General features: G+C 47.4%; 1 protein-coding gene across 5 annotated transcripts in view; it reads left to right on the top strand.

The window, feature by feature from the left end:
* LOC100644518 (homeobox protein homothorax) overlaps positions 1 to 21,882 on the top strand; it is a 500,427-nt gene that overhangs the window by 301,428 nt on the left and 177,117 nt on the right. For all 5 annotated transcript variants that reach the window (XM_048406104.1, XM_048406103.1, XM_048406105.1 and 2 more), the window contains one exon: positions 949 to 1,097. In XM_048406104.1, coding sequence (XP_048262061.1) covers positions 949 to 1,097 — 149 coding nt within the window. The remainder of the gene's footprint in view (positions 1 to 948; positions 1,098 to 21,882) is intronic.

Raw genomic sequence — 21,882 nt, 5'->3', positions numbered from 1 at the left:
TCTTCGAATATTTAATTCGTCGCTATAGCCTTGGCGTTATGTGTAACTGAATAAAAGCGATCCGAGTTGTTTTGTGATACTTAGGCAAGTTCTGATTGTATAATATGCTGACTTCGCGAAAAATAACATCGAGTGGCTTTCTCGAAAGCATCAATTTTCAGCCAGCCGGCAGCGCCGGATGAGTTCATCAGCTCGGCTCTTAATTAATGCAAGGAATGGATCTGACGGAAAAAGGGGATAGAAATGAACGGGGAGGATACCTGGAAATGGCTCCGGCCCGATAATTTATAAAAATGATATTTGCTTCGGCAAAGCGTGACCGTAAGCCGTCTTAATATCTCTCATTACCGTCTCGCTGCTCGAGTCCCCGGTGACCGTGCAATTAAAAAGCTAAGATTGATAAATGACGGGGAATTAATGCGCCCAGGGGATGAAAGCGACGGATGGGGGGGTAGAGGCACGGCATCGGAATCGGGGCTAGAACGTTTAGGGGGGCCAGCCGGAGAAAGAGGGACAGGGTGATTGCGGGTGGCTTAATGGTGTTTGTATGCATGGGAACCGGTCATAGGGGTGAGGCAGTTATCGCGTTCAGTCTACTTTGCGCCGAAAATCGGGACGTGGTTTAAAGTACTTTAAAATCTCACCCTTAATAATACAATCGAAATATATTTCGGTTCTAAAAAGGGTGACGTACGAAGTGATCGTTGTAATTTTTTATATCTATGTTAAATTTTATTGTTGTTAGAGTTTATTCTTAGACCAAGTTCATGATACGATCGAAAACTCTTCTATTTCGAGGAATAGATTTGATTCTTTATACCATCTAACAATATTTAAATGGCACGTTATCGTACGTTAATCAATTGTTATTTTTAATCGTTTCAAATGTAGTTTTTTTCAGTAATTTTTAATAGAAGATTAATGTGATCGAATTTCGTTTGGTTACAGGTGACGCGAGTAACGCGAGTATCGGCAGCGGCGAGGGCACCGGTGAGGAAGACGACGATTCGTCGGGTAAGAAGAACCAGAAGAAGAGGGGCATCTTCCCCAAAGTCGCGACCAATATCCTCAGGGCGTGGCTGTTTCAACACCTCACGGTAAGTATTTTGCATATACCTTTCATCGCGTATCGCACGTTTCCATGACGTTTCTCTGTCCGTGAGTCTTTCACATGCGTCGCCAGGCAACGATAAACGACGTCGTTCGTCGTCTTCGTCAACGATCGCTCTGACTTTCACTCGTATATGTTCTTATTGCAAACCGTACACAAACGTGACCTACATGGAAGAAACCTACCTAAGTTTCTTCCCTGAAATAACGGCAGTAAGGCAAGTGAAAACCTATCCGTTTAAATATCGTTTCCAAACGATTATTCACTTATCAAGCGGCGCTTAAAACCGAGAAGCGAAGATAAACGACGCAACGAAACGTCGCGGCAAAAAGAAACATTTCCTAAATTGCTTTTACCCGGCGCTGGAGTTAAGCTCGGGGAACGATGAGAAAAAGAAAAAGCAAAGGCGAAGACGGAAAAACGCGTTCGAGAGCAGAGGGACGTACTAATCTCCTAATGCCAAGATAAGGAGCGGTGGCCGCGGTGCCTCCTCTGTTCGTAACCCACCGGGTCCTCGGCCATCTAATGATTCACGGGTAATCTGAGCCGCAAAAAGCGCAACGCGATTAAAGGGACCGGGAAGGGAGAAAAGAGAGAGAGAGAGAGAATGTTGCGCGCTGGTTGCCGGTGGCCGCGGTTGCGTAACGTTGCGCGCGGCAATTCGGAGCACGGTACATTGTCCCTCATACTACGGACACCCCATAGATTTCGGGTGTGATCAGGTTACCTTGCGAGAGCGGTAATCATATTGCAGCTCAGTTAATGCCATTACCGCACCGGGGGGAGGGTTGGCAGCTACCCTCGAAACCACCCCGCAACCAGCACGCCGTCCGCGTCCCCCGATACCCCGCTTTCTCCACGCTTCTCTAGCGCCGGCTTCACCAACCCCCTAACAACGTGTATTGGATATGACGTCGGGGATAGTGGGTTCATGGTTTAATGCATATACGCTGTTTGCGCGATGACGATATCGCGCGTTGTGAAAAGACGAGCTTCGCCCCCTGATACCGCGACCGCGGCCTTCCTCTTATTCGGTTAATCGCGTTCTCCAGAGCTTGCAGCAGGTTAACGCGGCGGTGCTTGAAAGGATTTTAATGTTACTCCAGAATGTGTCTCTGTGTTGATGCTCTTCAAGTACTTGGTCGTTTTAGGTTGCTTTAGCAGGCGATTTTACGAAGTGTTATTTAGCTGCTTTCGCTAGAGTTGGCGAACAGTTCACAAATATTGTGGATTGCAAATAGCATTCAGTGGTAATACGTGCTATCACGAGTAGCAAACAACGAACTCGTTAGAAATTATTATTCACTCGGGAGATCAGATTCGCGGTATATCGAAGTAATGTGAACAGAATGAAACGATAGAAATGGAGTTTAATTGATTAGAAGGATCCTGTTTTTTCAGCAATCTAACCACGTGACCAAAGTATCAATAATTACGATTAGAAGATAAAAATAATTTTCATGAGGGATATACTCGCAGAATTCGTTGCAAGTTTGATACTCCATGGCTGTACTATTACGCGATATCCACTGCCAGAAATTACAGCGGTTTTTCGTGACGGTCGTCTTGGTCAGGCATTCGTCTCGGCTCTATTACGAGCGATTAAGCAACTGTACCATGAACCAGAATTCATTCGGCGCACTGGATACATATTACGGCTTAAAAGAGTAACTGACTCGAGCCAAGTGTGTATTCACTCGAGTGACAGTCTCTTAAAGAGCTCCTTCCGACGTTCCCTTTTTCCAGCAAACGAATTACGGCCTCAACAGCCTTGATTTAGCGTCCTAATCTTTCTCCCGCGATGACTTACGACCGCAACAAGGGCTAACATTCTCCTTGTTCACCCCGCGGGACCGTTTCGTCGGTAATTATTGCGGAACAGATGTCTGAAACGAATGTGGCTCAATCACGGTACAACTAGCTGCTTCTCTACATTTTCTTCGATGTATCTTAACGTCATTATATCTATATATTCCACATATTCGATATCTACTTTCATCGGCAGGCAGTGTCTCTCTGGTTGCTTATTGTGTCACGTTAAAGTGCAAATAAATCGAGTAACGGTCGAACTTGAATACCAAGCTGTTCGCTTCGGTAAATTTATCACCGTGAAAGCGAACGCGACGTTGTCGTTCGTTCCATCGTGTCTTGTCGTGGACGTGGTCGGGCGTCGCGTCGTTTTCATCGAGGATTCCAGATCGTAGCAGGCCACCGGCCACGTCGTTTCACCCCGTCGGCGAAACATTTCGGAATCACGGGGACCCGCGCCAAGGAATTCGTCGGAGCTCGCCAATAACCTGTTCCCGTTCGAGAAAGCCAACGCCAATCTCGCGTTCCGCATTGACGCAGAGCAAAAGAAAGAGAAAAAAAGAAAGAGAGAGAGAGAGAGAGAGAAAGAGAGAGAGAGAGAGAGAAAGAGAGAGAGAGAGAGCAACAGGAGCGGGAAAGCGGCATCACATAGTACATAGACACAGTTTACATACAGCCATATATAGATGACTACGATTGAACAAGGAACGTGGCGGTCAGCTCGGATAAAAGCGCTTGTCGCGGTCGTAGACGATGAAAAGGGAAAAACTAATTTGTGTTTTGGCCGATGTTAGATCAAAGGAGACGAATATGTTGCATGGAAAGCTGCACGATTGGTAGACGCGAAGAGTTGTCAGCCGAGTCTTGTACGACCGAGTATACATTAAATTAATTTGATGGAGGCGGAGTGGCTACACTTAGTTGGCTTGCGTTAGACGCAATCTGATATTCTACGGTCTAACTTCTTCTTCTTTGTGTCATTAAATACCGTAACACAGCGAGTTGGAATGTTGACTCTGGTCGAGAAGTTTCGCGACGTGCGTCGTGTAAAACGCGAAAACTGAACGGGAAAGTCACGGTCAACCGGGTGAAAGTCGCGCCGGGAAAGAGCCATTTAATCCAGGAACTTGTAAATAGTGTTCGGGACATGACGCCAAATCGGTGATTTATTTGTCGTCTGGAAGCCGCTTAGAACATGAATAATTTAGACGTGGTCGCGAATAGAAAGGGTCGACGTTAATTCGATACAAGGATGTTCAAACAGCGAGAACGTCGTAACGCCGTCAGTGTACGAAATCGTTCCGGTTGTACCGACGAGAGGTTGGGAGAAGCGACGTCTTTCTCCGGTGGGTCTCTTGTTCACCAGTTCTCACCGGGTTTCAGCCGCTTTCGCTCCTTCTCTCTTGCTCCTTGGCTGTCATTTTGAAAGCCATCCCGACGGCCGCCCCTCGCCGGCCGTCCGTACGTCTGTCCGACCAGCCAGCGTACCAACCAACCGACCAACCAACCAACTCTGCGACCCTCCCCAAGTTTAATTAGACGGAAGAGGAGCATACATCATGGTCGACTCCGTGTCCCGACCTTCCATGCCAGCTAACTTGGGCTTTCCAGAATTGTGGCCACCGACCTACTACCACTTCTCTCTGTTCGTTCCTTCCTTCGCACACGTTGCTTCGGCAACTACGAGAGAGTCTTCTCTAGGATTGTCCTCCTTTTAGGATTCTGTGTCGTCGTACATGTATGTAGCAATCTGTTCTATGTAGGAAATTATTCTTCCCAACGAAACTGGCGATATAATCCGCGATTCGCCGACTGGTATCGAACTGCAGTTGATATATTGTATCTGAATTTACCAGCAAATCTAAGACAACGAAGGAAGATTTCAACGAAAGAATAGAAATTCATTAGGAAAGTTTCGTTCGAGCCAGTAACAATTGCACGTGGCGCTCGAGCGATAATGCGGAAATACGCGGGGCAGGAAAAGAAGAAAGATTGAAGATGGAGTCGACATATATAATCCATTTTAATTTACTTGGAAGATATATCCCGTCTAGCTTGCAGTTTCCTGCGACTTCGCCGCGCCGCGCCTTCCGTTCCCAACCCCTGGTTTCTCTCGTTCTTCCATTTTCTATCTCCGCCTTTTGCCCGCCTGTTCCTCGATCTTTCTTCCTGCTTCGGCGTCGCCCTTATCCCTAGACATCGTACCGGAGTCTTCTTATATCAATGGAAACATTTCGCGAAATTACATTTGCCAGTTCCGCGCGTTGCGCCGTTTCACGTATCGAGTGGCTCCCAGGAATCTCTTTTACCTTCGGTCAAATAAATTTCACGGCGAGCAAGCTAGTTTCGTATCAGATCCTTCCTCGGTGAGATCTATGAATGTTTAACTCCGACCTGTAGCAAAGATCTTCGTTTAGTCTTCGGTCATTAATCGATATAATTCTACTCGTCTTTCGTCTCGTCGAAATTAAGGGAAAGGTGAACTCTACCGAAAGAACGTTTAAGGCGTAAAGAGATAGAGTAACCGAGAAGCGTACGACTATTCTTATTCCGTGTTTCGTGTTGTAACGCGAGAACGGAGCATAGTCGTGGCAATCAATAAGCCATCTAAGGCAAGTAATGCTGCTATGGTACAAACCACAAACCGGCAATGCCATTATCTGCACATGCACACGCATACGTACAGGCGCACACGTACGCGTGCACACCAGCGACCGCAGGTTGAGAGATGCAAGCGTAGTTTCATCAAGATCGATAATGAACCGCGTTTCATTTAGCGTATTGCGCGCTGCCATACCAATATATCTTGCCGCGATCTTTAATTCATCCGTATCGCGCGCGCCGATCGGATCGGGACTCAGCGTGAAGCTGCTAACAAAAACGGGCAGATCGATCTGACGCGTGGCGGCATTCTTCCACGTTCGACGTTACTCTCTCCCTGTAAAACGCCATAATCCGGTCCTTTTTCTCTGACCAATAGAATTGCTAATCCGTTATTTCCGACCGAGATCATGTTTCCCCGTCACGACTACGGTCAAGCCTTTTAATCGTCTCTTTCTAAATTTACTAGCCGTTGTACGTCATCATTTCACGAGAGCCACCTTCCCGAAGAGTGAAACCTTCCCTTGAGATCGCTCGTCGAAATCGAGAGAATACAGTAAGGTAGAGTTATCCGAATTATTTAAGCTTCAACACCGTAAAATTCAGTCTTGAACTTTGCACGGAATTATGAAATTTGTTGTACGTTATGAGATTTCGCTATTATCTGATATTGCGGTGGTTTATTAAGAGACGTGTAATAAAATAGTCAGTTTATATTAAAATCACTTTAAATATAAGTGCAGATGTAGTCGGTTGTGATCGTCGCTCGCTCAATGCTACTGTACAACTCGCTATGCTGCTATACTGTATAATATACTATACTATACTGTAGGATTCGCTTTTCTGATTCCTAGAGAGCACGTATGTTTATTTATATCGATCGGTGGGCTTACAAAATGTTCAAATGTAACTCCGGTTGACGATTACAAATAATGGCGATAATGTTTTGTGCGAAGTTGGTTTACTTTTGAACCTAGCAAATCAAAACAATGTTGACACTCCACGGCACAACAATATGAGTCCCACGGATTTGAATTTTCCGGTGACTCGTGTGCCGCTACAATATAATAACAAGAGAATGAAAAAATATCGTTTAGATACAGTAAGAATCAATATCAAAAATGAGTACTCTATTGTAGGATTATAGACACGTAAAAATAAAGTAACACGCTATTGATTAATGATAATTACAACCGAGAATATTGACCTTAATTGAATAAACGTTTGATGAGCTTAATTGCTTTCTCGCAATAAGTAGAAAACAATGGCCGTCGAGCTGTCAATGTAAATACACGATATACTATTTCACCATTCATCATGCCACAAATAACAGGCCGAATTGGTCTATTTTCATATTACCTAAAAATCGTTCGTAACCGAGCATGGCGAATTACAAGGCAAATTATTTAGCTTGACTAAAATATTCTACGATGATCGTTCGCAGGATTTCTTTCACTGTCTGTCGAGACAGACCTCCGTCGGCAGTTGTCGACGAGTCTCGCGCAGCGAATTTCATGGAACGACGCCCTCCCAAAAGACGGTGGAACGGTCTTAGTCCGGATATTTTAAACAATTTGCATAGACAATCATAGCGGCCGTTTTTTCGGCCGTAAAGGGGCTCTCGACGACACTCGAGTCGACTGCCACGATCCGCCAGCTGGCTGACTGGTTGGCTTCTGCCCCCGTGCCGCCCTCTTCGTCGCCGCAACTACTACTACCCGAGCGTTTTATGCCGCCATAACCGTAGCGCAGCATGGCCCACTTAGATCTACTATCTCGGTCCCGGCGTGGTGTCCGCGTACACCGGCTGATATCTATTGTCCCCTTGCCACCCCTGGACCAGCCATTTAATCGACTCGTGTCCGCTACCGAGTTGCTCGTCCTTGCCAATTACTGGGTCAAGGTCTACGAGCCCGCCTTATCTTCTCTCTTCAATGGCGCCTGACGATTATGTTTGATGAGTTCGTTAGTTGTGATCCTTGCATCGTTCCCTTTGGTGGTTGGACAATTGTTCCGCCGCGAAGTTACAAGCTTCTTCGACGCACCCGTTGTCACCTTATCGGCTCGAAAGGACGTGGAGGAGACGTTTGCATACATCGGGCGGCAGTTTTCCGCTCGAACAAATCCTCGCGACTCATTTCGCCTTCCTTTCCCTGGCTGGGATGTCGATGCTTCTTCTCGCTTTCTCCTCTTCCTGCGCCGATACTGACGCTCGTTTACCCCTCTGAGCGGGCTCTCTTTATTCCAACGTGTTTTTCCGTTTTACGATCTGCCTACGTTAGGGATTTTCTCAGGGAAAGCGATACACGATTCGGATGCTGTATGTCATGGATCATGTTAAATGGATTTTGCAGTTAACTGTATCTTTAATCGTTTCTTTTATTTGTGTTGAGATTTATATGGGCCAATCACGTTCTCAGAATGATTTAATTTTATTGTATCGAGATTTTCAATTGTTTCATTGATGTGTATAAAGATGTGTTTGTACACCAGGAGCAAGTATATTAAATTTCATGCCATTTAGCAATAACTTCATTTAACTACAATTTAATACTATGAAAATAAAGCGCGGAATTCGAGAAAAAGCTTCAATGAAAATTCAAGTATGTTCAAATTCTTTTTGTGACCATTGTATGTTAGTTAGGACACGTCAATGGATTCACCAAACTTTGTTTTGTTTAAAAAATACGCATAATTGTTACAGACCATTTTTACAAACACAATGAAACACTTCAAGAAAATCTAACAAATCATAAACTCTTTCGCACTGTGCGTTTATGTCCCTAGATTCTCTTTCTCAAAGTGTGTAAATATATCCTTTGGGCGAGTTAGAGGGTTCAAGCAAGACGATGTAATTTCCTCTGTCCGTGGGGTAGTCCGCACGAAGGGACGTTTCCGTGTCCTCTCGGTTGTCCTAGTCTGGCGAAAGGTATGTCCCATCCACGCCGTGTCTCTACGGTCAACCTACAACCTTCAACCTCCGCTGGTTGGCCCCGGGATACGGCAAACCCTTCTGGCTTTTGGTTCGTGCTCACTGGCGCCGCCTTGGCTCGCATTTGAATATAATACTTGGCCCTCGTCGAGCGACCGTCCCGGCAACCGAAGCGAACTGTAATTATGTTGATGCGCAGCCATTGTTGCGTCCATCCTGGACGCCCGGCTGAATGCCGAATCTCCTTCTTTCCCTCTTTGGAAAGGCCTCCACTCTCGCCCACGCCGCCGCTATGGCGAGAGATACCGAGACGATTATTCTCGTATGCTTGATGCGTTTTACCGAAACCGGACAACGAGCAAAACGAGAAAGTTCTGGTTTGTTGCTAGTAACATGCTCTATCTTCATTCTACGTTTCTGGTATCTGTATTCGCTGGAAAAAGAAACATAAAAGGAAAAAAAGGAAAAGAGGATTGGTAACAATCGATCGTGCAATTTCAAAGGAAAACTACTGATCCCCGTGCGAAATTAATTGGCGGAGCTCAGTTTCCCGGAGATTAACTCTCCCTGGTGGAAGGACGGGAGCGGGCCACGTGGATGATTAAAAAAAGGAAGAGAATTCTTAAGAGCCGGTTGGATAATTGCAAAAACTGTACGCGGTTAGCGTCGTAGTGACGGTATTGGAAGTTAGCGTGTAGGAACGGTGCACCGGGAGCGTGCAACGGGTTCAGTGTCGAGAGCCACCATCCCCCGTCTAGGTGAAGGGGTGGCGCGCGCGGACCCAGGATTAGACTGTCGCCCCACGACAGGGTAAGCCCCTATTTTTGCGAAATTTATCGCCGTTAATCCCTCACCCTCCTCACCCTCGGCGTTCTCTCCATCGTGCCCGTTGTTCTCGTTGTCCTCTCCGGTTTTGCCATTCTCTTTCTACCTTCGCCCGTTCGTCTCCTCGTCTCTTGTCCTCTTGCGCTACTCCTCCTCCTCCTCCTCCTGGTGCTGCCACCGGTGCTGCTGATCCCTCCCGCCCCCGTTGTCGATATGAAAAATAATAAAATGCCGCGTCTTTATAGTCGCAGGCGCGCCCTTTGCCCCGCCGACGCGGCGCCTGGCCTCTTTCAGCTGCGCGCTGGACTACTCGTCGACGGGTAATCCGGCCAGGATTTAAAACATTCGTATCTTGAATATGCATTCATAGGTTTAAACCTGCGGGGCTGGCTCGCGTATATCCCATCGTCGGCGCGCGGGCAAAGGGGAGAAGAGAAAGTCGTAAGCGCAAACATGGACGCGTGTTCGTATCGAATCTATGTGTGTATACGTATGTAGGTGTGATTGTATGCGTCTCTCGTCCTTACGCTCGCTAAGCGGCGAGTAGAGCCCGGGTATTAGCTCGGCCACTCATTAGCCTTTCTGGTCCTACTTGTCGCTTGACGTAATCTCACGTCCGTCCCGACCGGCCGGCCAGGCTTAACTTTGACGCTGCTCCACGTCGCTACTTCCGGGGCTATCACCTTCGCCGTCGAGATCTGCAGCTCGTGACGCTCGTTAGGCCTAGGCTCGAGAGCCGCCTCCTCTTCTGTGCACTTTTCGCCACACACACGGGATTCCTAGCTCCGTTATCGGATACCACGGTAAAGTACTACGATGACAGACGAAATGAGTTATTATACTCGATTGGTCGAGCCGTGCAACCAAGGAGATTCAAGCGTCCGTCCTCTTTGCGGTTATTTTCTCGCGTGTCCGATTGTATACGTAACACGATTCGGTAACGTTGATTTTTCGCTCGATACCGAGAGGATACAACGATGGATAGACTTCCAGGTGAGAATCGTGTTCGGGATCTGTCAAGGACGGTGCTTTCGTTACAGTTTAAATTAATCCAATTATGCATGCCGAGCAAACCGAAGAATCGACTGCTCCGTCCGTCTCTCCGCTTTCTCTCTCTCTCTCTCTCTCTCTCCCTCTCTTTCTTTCACGGCCGTTCTCGTCTGGTTCGGACTTTAAAGGTTTAAGCCGAATAATGGACGTAAGGTCCGCGCCGTCATCCATATGCAAAACGTCCTCGCAGCGGCAAGGATTAGTCACGGTGATTCGAAAGGATCCGGGACGGCGGAATTTACGTGGCGACTCTCCTCCGCTGAACACCTTGCACGCTGATTTGTCGTCCATCGTCCCTCGTTACATTCGATTCAATCTCGTATCAAAGCAATTACTTCGACGTCAAATGTAAAACATCGCGGTTTTATCCTGAAAAATGTCTTTTGCCCCTGATCGCTTTTATCTTTAAAATAGAGCTCGCGTGTTTGCGTGAAGAGTAACCGGATGTGTACGCGTACTCTGTTTCATCAGCATCCAGCCGAAGCTCGATTACTGTTAAGAGTACTCGCTTAATAACCGCTTAACGTACCGCACTTATCGCGACTCCGAAAGTGTGTAGTCATGGCTGGTCCCATGGGTGCCTCCGGCGGATTTATGAGCCAGAGCCACGCTGTCCGTGAACTAGGTTGAGCCGAGCTCCACGGATAAAACGTGGCTCCTCTTTCGAACGCCTCGAATTTTCTCTCTCCTGCCGGTCGTCTTTAATGATCCTTCTGCGAACACCAATCCCATTAGAGGCGTCTTATCCGCGATTCCCCTTGGACCTTTAAATTTCTTCTAACCGCCTAACTCGCCCTGCACGACGAAGATCGGGAACAGACCGCGAGAAGTACTTCTGTTAGTCTATGAACTCGATTCTACTTCATCCGTGCCTTGTTCTAGAATCCATCGTGTCTAGGTGTGTTTGTGCCAGAGAACGTTTCACGGATCAGGATATCAAGCGGCACCCATTAAGGAGAGTACTGGACATCCAAGCAGCCTGTGTACTTAACTAGCATTAGACGCTCCCCTGTTCATGTGACGTCGAACGGGTGCGCGCGCGCGCGCATGTGTGTATGTGAATATTTCGAATCGATCAAATATCGATACGCGTACCTGTGCGTGTCGATCGACCGAGTGGCATTTATGTCTACGACCTTCCCGGTCTATCTATCTTATTCTTGGTTTTTATTCATTTGCTCGCTCTCTCTCATCCACGATCAGGACTAGCAGTTTAGATTGTGCCGCTACTGTATATAGTCAAAGCGCAGGGCTGTCTCATCGATTATATTATTCACAACACGTTGGACGCTTTGAGAGCGACGCTAGAGTCGCATTCTTTCGCGCATCTCCTTCTTTCCATCAACAAATGATTTGCAACGAACGGTCAATCAACAGCTTCGATCCTTTTTCGGTTCTCTGCCTTTCTTTTCTCCTTCATCTCGGGTTAACTAAGTCTTTTCGCCCGTAGCTCCCGGCATTCTGACACAATGGCGCGACGTTTATGTGCGGAACATTAATTACCGGGCCGTTAACAAAATATCATCGAGTTGTTTTCAATCGATAATAAAGGCGTAGCACAAAACACCGGAACTCCAGTATAAATTATTTACGGGCGAATAGCGACGAGTCGGCCAGCGTATTATGCCGGAAGAGCGAACAAACGCGCGCTCGGCTCGTGAATTTCTATCGCGCGCAATTAACGAAATGTTAATTAATAATTGCTACGTCCGTTGACCTGTGCTCGTTCCAATGGCTGACACGAGGCGCGCCATTCCCGCTGTTCGAAAAATACGACTCGATGATACGGCTTCGCAAAGAGCAAAGCGTTCCTGGTTTCTCGCGGTCTCTCAGGTAGAGGTTTCTTTCTCTGGCCACGTCCACGCGTGCCAACCGAACGAGGTGACTCTCGAACGAAGCCAACCTCGCGATTTTTGCGGCACCTTTTGCAGCCGGTACGCCGTCATCGCGATTGGACGGTTAACGAACCAGCGAAGCGAACGAATCGCCGTGGCGATTCTCCACGCGGTTCTCCTCGCGTTTCTCCTCGCGTTTCTCGCGCGAGTATCCTCCTTTTATTGGATTGGGCATCCAGAAGAGGGTTAGTGAGGAAGAGAGAAAGAGAGGGAGAGAGAGAGAGAGAGAGAAGAGTCTACGTTAGAGAAAAGAGAGTTGCTTTACCGGCTGAACGGGGCTTACAGTGGATCCGGATTTCACGGTCTTCAGGCGGTATCGTTCGTCGCCTCTTCCTTTTTCTTTTTCTCTCATTTCTTTCGCCGTTCTTACGCGGCGACTTCTCAGAGCCCGAGCCGTTCCGCGCTCCACTCGATCCTTCCGCCGGCATATTTTACGCGTACGTTCGGATATGTTTGTAGCGGCTGGAAATGATTGGAGAAGAAGAGGTAAGAACGAGAGAGAAGCCGCTAGGTTTTTGCGTTAAGCTGCGGGATATTCTAGCTGGTAGCGGTAACTCGTTGATGAGGTTCGTTGATTAGAAGACATTTCATTGCTGCGAATTTACGCTACGTAAATATGGTAAAGTTTGGAATATACATAGTCTGGTATGAAGATTAAAACGATGCGTGTCTAACTTGTAATTTCTTAGTTCTCGTATTCCTATCGTCTCAACGAATGAAAAATTGGGGTGCAAAACTTTGCGTATTAATGATGATTCTTCTATATTTTTCTCAAATTTGAGGAACTTCTTAAAGATAGAAAGATACGGTTGACAGCGAGGACGCAGCCGGATCGCGTAATGATAATTAAATAAATAGGAGCAACATAAAAGATTAACAATTTAAAATACATGAACTTCCATAATTTTGTTGATCTGTTAAACCATTGAAAGTATCATCAACAGTTATTAGCAACATAAAAAAGGCCTACTCCGAAAGAGAGAAAAGTAAAGTCTCTTATTGTCACCGAATTCCACACGAATCCCTGGTTCCATTAATGTATTACACCGAGACCCAACTAAGATCCGCTCGAATTCGCTGGCGAAACAAGCCACGAGAGTGGCCGAACGTGGACGTCGAAACACCGGTATCCTCTCTATGGTTCCTCGAAATGGGAGTTAACCTGATCCGAAAGACGCTTCAATTGCTAGAATCCAGCATAGGCGAGTATAGCACAGCCGGGTTCTCTCACACGCGTCCCACCCGACCATCCTTTAATTCAGGTTGACAGGTGAATTCCTTTCCCCCCCGCCGCGACGCCGCTATCCCTCGGGGTAAGATAGATCCGTTCCCGGGATTTCCTACGGGATCCGGTGGATCTTATATCACCGACGGCCATCTCTATATAAGCAATCCCGCCCTTCGTCCTGGCTCATCCGAATTGCCGGTAGCGCTGGCATTCGATCTGCTGGGAATCCAGAAACATTTCCTCTCGGCTAATGCGCCGGAATTACGCAATTCTGGCTGCGCCTTGCTCCTCTTTTATCGGCGCCTGGGAAATCCCCGCGCGATGGAAATTGGAACATATCGATCACCGGTCCTTTCCTACTCTTTTCTTTTTTTTTTCTTTTTTTTTTATTCTTCTGCAAAGATCTCTATGTCACGAGGAAGTTCACGCATCGTCATCTTAATCTTCTCGCATCAAACGTTTACAGATTGCCTGACCGAAGACTGTATGACGCAACTAAAGAAATAGAAATACCGATACCAATAAGAAATAGGAATTAAATATCAATTTATCTTACCTATTTAAAACTATAATGAAACTTACCTAGTATTTTTGGACTTTCCTATCGCCCATAAATGTCGTACGTAAAAACCCACTATCTACTAATATTCGTTGAGAATAGCAGCAGTTAGGATCGTTCGTCTAGTTCGAGTATAGAAAGCGTTTTCGTGTAACGTTGGTTTAGACACGGGCTCGTGAAAGGGTGTTAGAATTGCACAAAAGCATCCAGGAACCTTAGTTTGCGTTTCTCATAGTACAAGTAATCGCTTACCAGCCAGTGGTTACAGCCGACCAGGCTCAGACGGCCGTTTTTCTTCTCCAACAACGCGGAGAATAATTTCCCTGCGCTCTCTAAACGAAGCGTAATGATCGGTTCCGCGTGTCTTGGTCTTGGCGAACGGGGTATCCCGCTCCACGGTTCATCCTCTCGGTGATCTCCAGCGATCGCGACGGATACGTTCGCGATCGAATCTCGCGATGGATGGACTAAGCTCTCGAATCGGCCGGAATACCGACGTCAGATCGCATTAATCGTAATATCGCGAGATGTAGGACTGGCTCGCGGGCCAAGATTACATCGGACCAGAGATTCCGCAACGCGGTGCATGCTAATTGGAGAAAAATCGGGTGGTACTTGAGCGCGCGGACTTTCTCGTTTGCCGCTGAACGATCCGCGCTCGAATCGTCGGTCGTAGAGAGAACACGGTGAGATAGGGATCGGCTTTCGCTCCTCGTGAGCGTCACTGTAGGTAAGGTACGCGTATACAAGCCGTGGCTAACCACCGGGGAAACGAGGAGTAACGATTTTACAAAGTGCCTATCTCGACGTTGCGCCCTGCCTCCTCCCTCGTGCCGCGTCTCATCCGCTTTTTCTCTCCGCACGCACGATTATGCCGGCGCATTACCCGCGTACGTGCGTCGCGAGTACGTGTGGGCTGCGCCACTAGGTGTGCGTACTTCTTGCTCAGAATGCGTGCTTCGGCCTCTCTCGTAGTCGCCACTCGTTCTTTCTCCCTTTTTCTCTCCGACGAGATGCCCTGTCTGGAGGTCCGACCGCGGCTGCTAGGAGGTGGTAGCGTGAAGAAAGAGCCCGGACTGAAGGAAAAAGGAGAAGGAGAGAGTGACCGGCCAAAGAACCATTAGTCATGATTAGGCCGTTGACATTGACGCAAGCTTGTAGCTTGAGGCAGATGGAGTCCTTTGATACACACGAGCCGAGCCGCGCTCGACGATCTTCCCTCTTATCTTCGGGCTATCTGCTAGCACCGGTCGAAGCCCCTATGATTTAGCGGTGTTATTCGGTGTTCGCGGAACTGAAACCGCGGCTGGGGTCGTGTCGAGACTGGTGCCATCCAGGAAGAGTGTTTTAAGCGCGGTATCGCTGATCGGAGATGCGATCTGTCCGGTGAATTACGGAAACCTCACACAGCATTCGTAAACCTTTTCCTTTGATCATGATCGTAACACCCTGTAACGTTGATGGTACTCTGCCTCTTTTGTTTTTATTCCTGACGTAACATGTTTATACGGTTAATATTTGTTACCTTTGCTAGTTTTTTTTCTTTTTTTTTTTTTTTTTTATCGACGATCGTCAGCCATGTGTAAAATATACTTTGAATTGGTAGTCAGGGTCAGAAGAGAGCGAGTCTAGCGTCATGCATACGGGTAACCTTATACAGCCGAGCAGCAATACCGAGATAGCTCTCTGCCCTTTACGCAGCCTTCTTTACATTATATTACACGAACCGTGTCGGATTACGGTTGGAAGTGACTCTAGACGTGTCGTCTATCGTCTACGTTGGTGATCCAGTATGCCAACATCGATCGCGGTCAAACGCGTCGGGGACGCTCTCTCGTCGCGCGTTACCTTCTTGGAGTTTGACTACGTTTCTTCAGTCTTCTCAAACTACCTATTGCATCTTACTCTCGTCATGATGTCGTTAGAACATTAAGAAAATTTCTTCCTTTAAATCTTTTAACCCTCGAACTCTTAAAAACTTTATGTCTAATCTATCACTTCAAACCGTCACGTATCTCTTAAACCAACTCCATCAATTTGCACGATGAGCAATACGACTTTAACACTGAAACTTTTAAATTTTCTATCTGTAATCTGCTACTCCGAATCATCGTACGTTTCTCGAGCATCCTCCATCGATTTGCATGACGAGCAACTCGGCATCCATGAACCTCTGCCTGTAAAGATCGAAACGAAGCAGGCGCAAAATCCTCGAGATCCAACGCCGGAGTGTAGAAACGCCGGCGAGGGCCGAGTTTTTGCGGTCGCGTATAGCGATAGTCGGGCCGGCGAGGAGTCGGCGAATCGCATTCCAGTGTCTTTCATGGGCGAGAATGAGCAGCGGGCCACGAGGGCTCGGGGAGAAGTTGGCGAGACCGTAGAAAACATCCGTGGCCCGCGCCGGCTCATCAACGCCTCCGGCTTCGCGGCGAAACCCATTGGCGCCCCGGGACAATGCCATCTGCATTCCGATCCCGAGGGCGAGAAAGCCGACCGCACGGGCCCCGCGATCGTCGTTTCTTACTTCTATCTCCCTTATCCCCTCGGTACTGACGCGATTTCAGTCCGGCACCGACGCGCGCCACCAAACTCTCCGCCGCCAGCTTGATGAATTCCGGTTTAATGTTCTCCGTCCGCGTTCTTTCACCCCGTGGAATTTATTGGGGAAACCAGAAACTCGTCTTGAGGGTTGATGTACGTTATGGGAGACAGCAACATGGTTGTTTTATTTTATTTTATTTTTTTTTTCATTTATTTTGTTGGTGTTTTTAAGAGACGAAGGAAATATCGCTGTTTAAGTTCTGTAAATTTTTCGTTACGTCTTAATGTGGATATGGGTACTACGAAGCTCGGGTACCTTCATATTGGAAAATTACCACTTTCTATGAGCATTTTTCTTCTGGAAATTAAAATGGAAAGCTTAATAAAGTGTCAGGAAAATGAAACAGCAACGTAGAATGTTCTGTAATAATGTAGAAATTGTTCAAAATGCTCCTCGTGAAGTCAAAATATTCTCGGGATTATAGCACTATATATACTTTTAGATATATTCTTGATTCTTCAAACGCAGTCCTCGTATTTAATTGTTGAACAAAAATATTGAAAATCGATTTCCTTGAAAACAAAAATGCCATATTTTCGACTTATCTTCGACTTCATATAATCTTTAAATACACTTAAATTAACACATACATCACACATATAAATATATACTATAAATTATATACGTCATATAATTAAAGATCTAACGCCTGATTCAAAGAAACTTTTTCCAACTACCAAGCATTATATGAAATTAATCTCTGTAGTTTCATTAAACGGATAATCCCATTTCTTTCTCGCATCTTCTCAAGTTCGTTGAACTCGAAATACGTTTCGGGGATGTGCATGGAGCGAAAAGAAAATGGGGAGAACGCGCGGCAGCGTAGCTCTCGTCGGGAGCGTTTAAACGGAGGCGCGTGATTTATCAGTGCGACGTTGGCGTCGTAGCCGGTGAATTTCACCGAGCAAGCGTAAATGAAGCGTCTAACGACAATCTCACCCGCGAAGAAAGCTGCGACAAAAGACAGACGGGGAGGGTTGTAGGTCGCTCGGGGAGCATCTCCTGTTTTCCTTCCGTCTCTGCAAGTTCGTATCCTACCTAGTACTAGCTTTTTCCTCAGTCATCTCTGCTCCCCGCGTCTCTACTCAATTTCAACGAGCAAGCAGGAAGATTAGGTCGCGGAACGAAGAGTGGCTGCGCGGAAAGAAGCCGAAAATACGGGTTCCTCGTTATTTCTCCTTAAACAGAGAGACTACAGAAATGGACGTTCCGTGTCCCTTTCCCCCTCTGACCCCTCTGACCCGAACTTCTACCAGTCGGTGCGACCCGAACGCAGACGCGAAACGAGCGGACCCGTGCTCCGGCGAAGAACAGGGCAACAAGGTCGTGGTAAGAAGAAAAGAAACGTGGAAACACCGTGTCGGTGTAACGAGGAGAGAAAAGCCTGGAGTCTGTGGAACGCTAGGAGGAAACGCTAAGAAGAGCGACAAAGGTAAACGAATAGATAGAACGAAAGGTTAGAAGGAGTAAGAGAGACGGGGAAAGACGGATGGAGAAGAGGAAGGTCGAGGGTGGCCTCGTGGAGCGGGTGGTAGGTGGAAACAGTGGGACAAGGAGGAAAGGGGCAGAGGGTGCTCCTGGAGATTTATGACAGGCGTTAAGCAGTAATGAAATTGCTCGTTGCTCGTTCCTCGAGGGGTGTGGAAGGGATGGGAACCGAGTGGGACCCACACGGGGGGTTTGACGTTGTTCGAGGCGCACGAAGGTGCTGGTGGTGGAGACGGAGAGAAAGGTATAGAAGACGGGCGAACGGGGGCGGGAAAGAGAAAGGTGAAGAGAGGGTTGGTTGCTCGGTGCAGTGTACAGGAACAGAGTCACGTGGCGCAATTACCTCTCGCCAGCTGTGTATCTACGCTATTCTCTGAAGGACTTTTAATCGCGCGCCACCCTTCCGACTTCTTCCTCTACGTCGTCGTGTCGTTTATCGCATGCCGCAAAGATACGAAATGCAACGGCTTCTCAGTAAATCCGCACGGCCTGCCAGTCTCTACCGCGCTACACGAAATCTGCAAGGCGAGTTTTAATGCACGTGGTATCGCGACCACGTTTTGTACACGCTACACTGTCTTGGTTGTGTCGTGAACGTTGTACGTACGGTTCGTTTCACGGCCGAGGTGGTCGTCGTATTTCAGGCGGACGAGGAAACGTACAGTCTTCCGATCTAATCTTCGAGGATTTTCAGTTGGAAGATATCCCACGATATAAATTTCGAATGTTAGCAATCCTATATGCGTTAACGCTAAATTTAATTAAATTAAGCTGTGTCGTTGCGCTCGTACAACCGTATTTTTATCGTAAATTAATTACACATTAATAGAAACGAATAATCGATCGAATTGCAATATTTTTATTCAAACAAGTAACATTCAAAGAGTCACGCGCAAGAAGCTATGGCCTCTAGTATATCTCTGAAGGATTAAACGTTTACAACGTGCAGAGCAATTTGTCGTCCCCGGTCTTCGAACCGAAGGAATCGCGATCGAGAGGATCTCACGCCGGTCGGATCCATTTTCACACCGATCGTTGTAGAGTTCGGGTTACGGAAACGATCCGACGTGAGTATCGGAGCCGTATTCGAGACGGAATTCGACACGCGGCGAACGGGTCGATCGATCATCGAGCGGTAAGCGAGCGCACGCTCAGCGATCCAGCGAAGTCGTCGTGATCGTCTGGCATCGAGCACCACCTGTTCCGCGATTCAGCGCCGATCTACCACTCGCTTCGTCGTTCACTGGGACGATCGTCGTCATTTTTCTGCGTACGACGCGAATTTTTGTTTGGACAACGCACCCTTTGTCCAACGTTGATCCGCGAAGGGGGACGCTTTGTGTGGCCGAACGTGGATGTCGCGGACATACGAACCCAGCAGATCGCGTTCTCGTGCGCGCGACAGGATCTCTCGAATCACGTTCTATGCATGGCAGCCTCAGTTTGAACTTGTCCCGTATGATTTTCTTCCGTACTATGGAAAAACGCGAAGATGAAAAGAGAAAATAAAATAAACGATTACGGTTATGTTAATTGCAGAACACAATTGCAACTCTGACGAGTCGCATGGTTTAACAAACGATAACCGCTGTCGAGTTGCTGGAATCACATTTTTGAGATTCCTCCATACACGAAAGTATCTATTGAAGAGAATTGTTGAATTCGGTTTAGGAATTCCAGCGTGTAACAGGACTTTAGTATATTTGCCCTCCGGATATCAAAAGCTGTTACGAGGACGAGAGCATGGCAGAAAAAAGAATTCGCCGAGGCAAATGAAGTACCTATCCGCATCCGAGCACAAGCTTCTATTTCCGGTGTCCGCCAGAAGTTGGCTGTATTTCCGAGACGTTTATTCCGGTTTGGCTTTCTCTCGAAGGTATCGATGCAGAATCGCGGAGGAACTACGTCCTCCGAGGGTAGTCCTAAGATCCTGGGAACTAGATACGGATCCTTCGAATGGGCCGCTTTTGTGCGATAATATATCTTCTAGCGTGAGTCGCTGTTGTTACTTAGTAATTCAACTATTATTGCAACACGCGGGATAATAACGGAGTCAGTGCGTTACGGACAGCTAAATCGATGACGCTTGTTCGCGTTTTAATTCGACGCCGGCGTTATTACGATCTAATGTTCCGGCTTATTGCGCAGCCCGATAAGAGCCGAGATATGGAGTTCATTTGCATTTCTATATTTGCCTCGCGAAATGTCCTAACGACCGTGTCACGTGCGTGCGTAGCGCGGGTTCGTGCGCGTTAGAACGGAACAGGGAGAAAATGAAGGAAGCTAGGAGAATGGATACGCGTAGGGACAGACCATCGAGGTCCAGACGAGCCAACTCCGCGATGGTTATGGCAAACGGCCAATCAAATTCCATTCTCTGAAGTCGCCAGATGACGCCGGATAAATACGCCGCACGCTCATGACCCTTGCTACCCCTTGTCGCGAAAAAGGGACCGTCGTTTATCGTGGTTTATCGCCAATCGACCCAGCTTTCGGTTAAAATGGGCCTCACTGCGGTAGCTCTGTCTCTCCGGTCCTACGTTAGGATGTTAATTAGATCTGTCTCAACGAATAGAACAGTGGTTCCGGAACTGTCGACAATGGTTATCCCTGGAAGGCGACTAGGGCGTTTGATTTATGAACGGAGGTGAGGCTCTTTCTACTAGACCGTTTAGTCCGTTGCTACTTCGCCAGATCTATGCTCTTGTGATCGTAGTATTCTCTGCTTTTTGGATTGAAGCCATCGGTCATTGCATATCGATGCTTCGATATCCCAATTGTAGCACGATGTAATATATTTCGGAATATCAGAGAATGTAATAAACTCCAAAAAGTTTTATTACTCAATAATATCATATTTGCATTTAGTATAAAATTTGTGGACTCGACCACTTGCCTCTTATTGACCAGTATTTTTGTGATATAAGTTTATGCTTTTATTATTTAGTATACTCTATTTACGTAAATGTATACGTTGCTCAATATCGAACTATCACGGTGATGGTTGCAAGTCTACAAATTTTCCCACTGAACCGAACTATATATACTTGGCTGAACTATTCTACAATTCTTGTTGTAAAAAACCACAACTTGTTGTAAAACATAGCGAGAACTTATAAAAGGGGTCGGGTATCATGCGACGAAACCATCGTGCAACACGGAGCAGCTCCAAAAGCCATCAAATAGCTCACGATCGGGTCCGAGGGCAGGTGAATAAGTTCCCGGACGAACGCGTCGCGGCGGCTGTTGGCGAAACATCGGACAGGTCCGCCGGTGACGGGCCTCGTTCTCTGGGGAGAAGAGAGGAGAGCGTTCGATGCATCGGGAGCTTTAGCGGGAAATAAATTTCGAAAGCGACACGCGGCTCTCTGGCCTCGCCGCGACAAGAGAAGTGGATGTTTTCGAGGGCGTCGCGCGGTGCATTGTTTGCCGTGAGAACCCGCCGCGGAGATGCGCAGAGAGATATTGCGAAGAGATAGAGACAGAGAGAGAGAAAGAGAAAGAGAAAGAGAGAAAGAGAGAGAGAGAGAGAGAGAGAGAGAGGGACAGACGGCGGAGAGGAATGGAGAAGGGAGAACACAGAGCTCTGGCATCGATCTAGTCGTCGGTTCGGCCGAGGGCGGAGCAGGGACACAGGTGCTTCTCCGCGTCTACGGGCTTAGTGTCTGAACCAGCCCCAGAACCACCTCTGCGAATCAGCCTTGATAGCGGCCACCGGCTGCTCCGTATAGTCGTGCTCGGGACTCGCGTTGGAATTAGGCGATACCGTTCCCCCCTTTCTG

This window comes from Bombus terrestris, chromosome 5 (genome assembly GCF_910591885.1).
Source record: "Bombus terrestris chromosome 5, iyBomTerr1.2, whole genome shotgun sequence".
In the NCBI taxonomy this organism is placed as follows: domain Eukaryota; kingdom Metazoa; phylum Arthropoda; class Insecta; order Hymenoptera; family Apidae; genus Bombus; species Bombus terrestris.
This window is presented reverse-complemented; position numbering and strand designations above follow the sequence as displayed.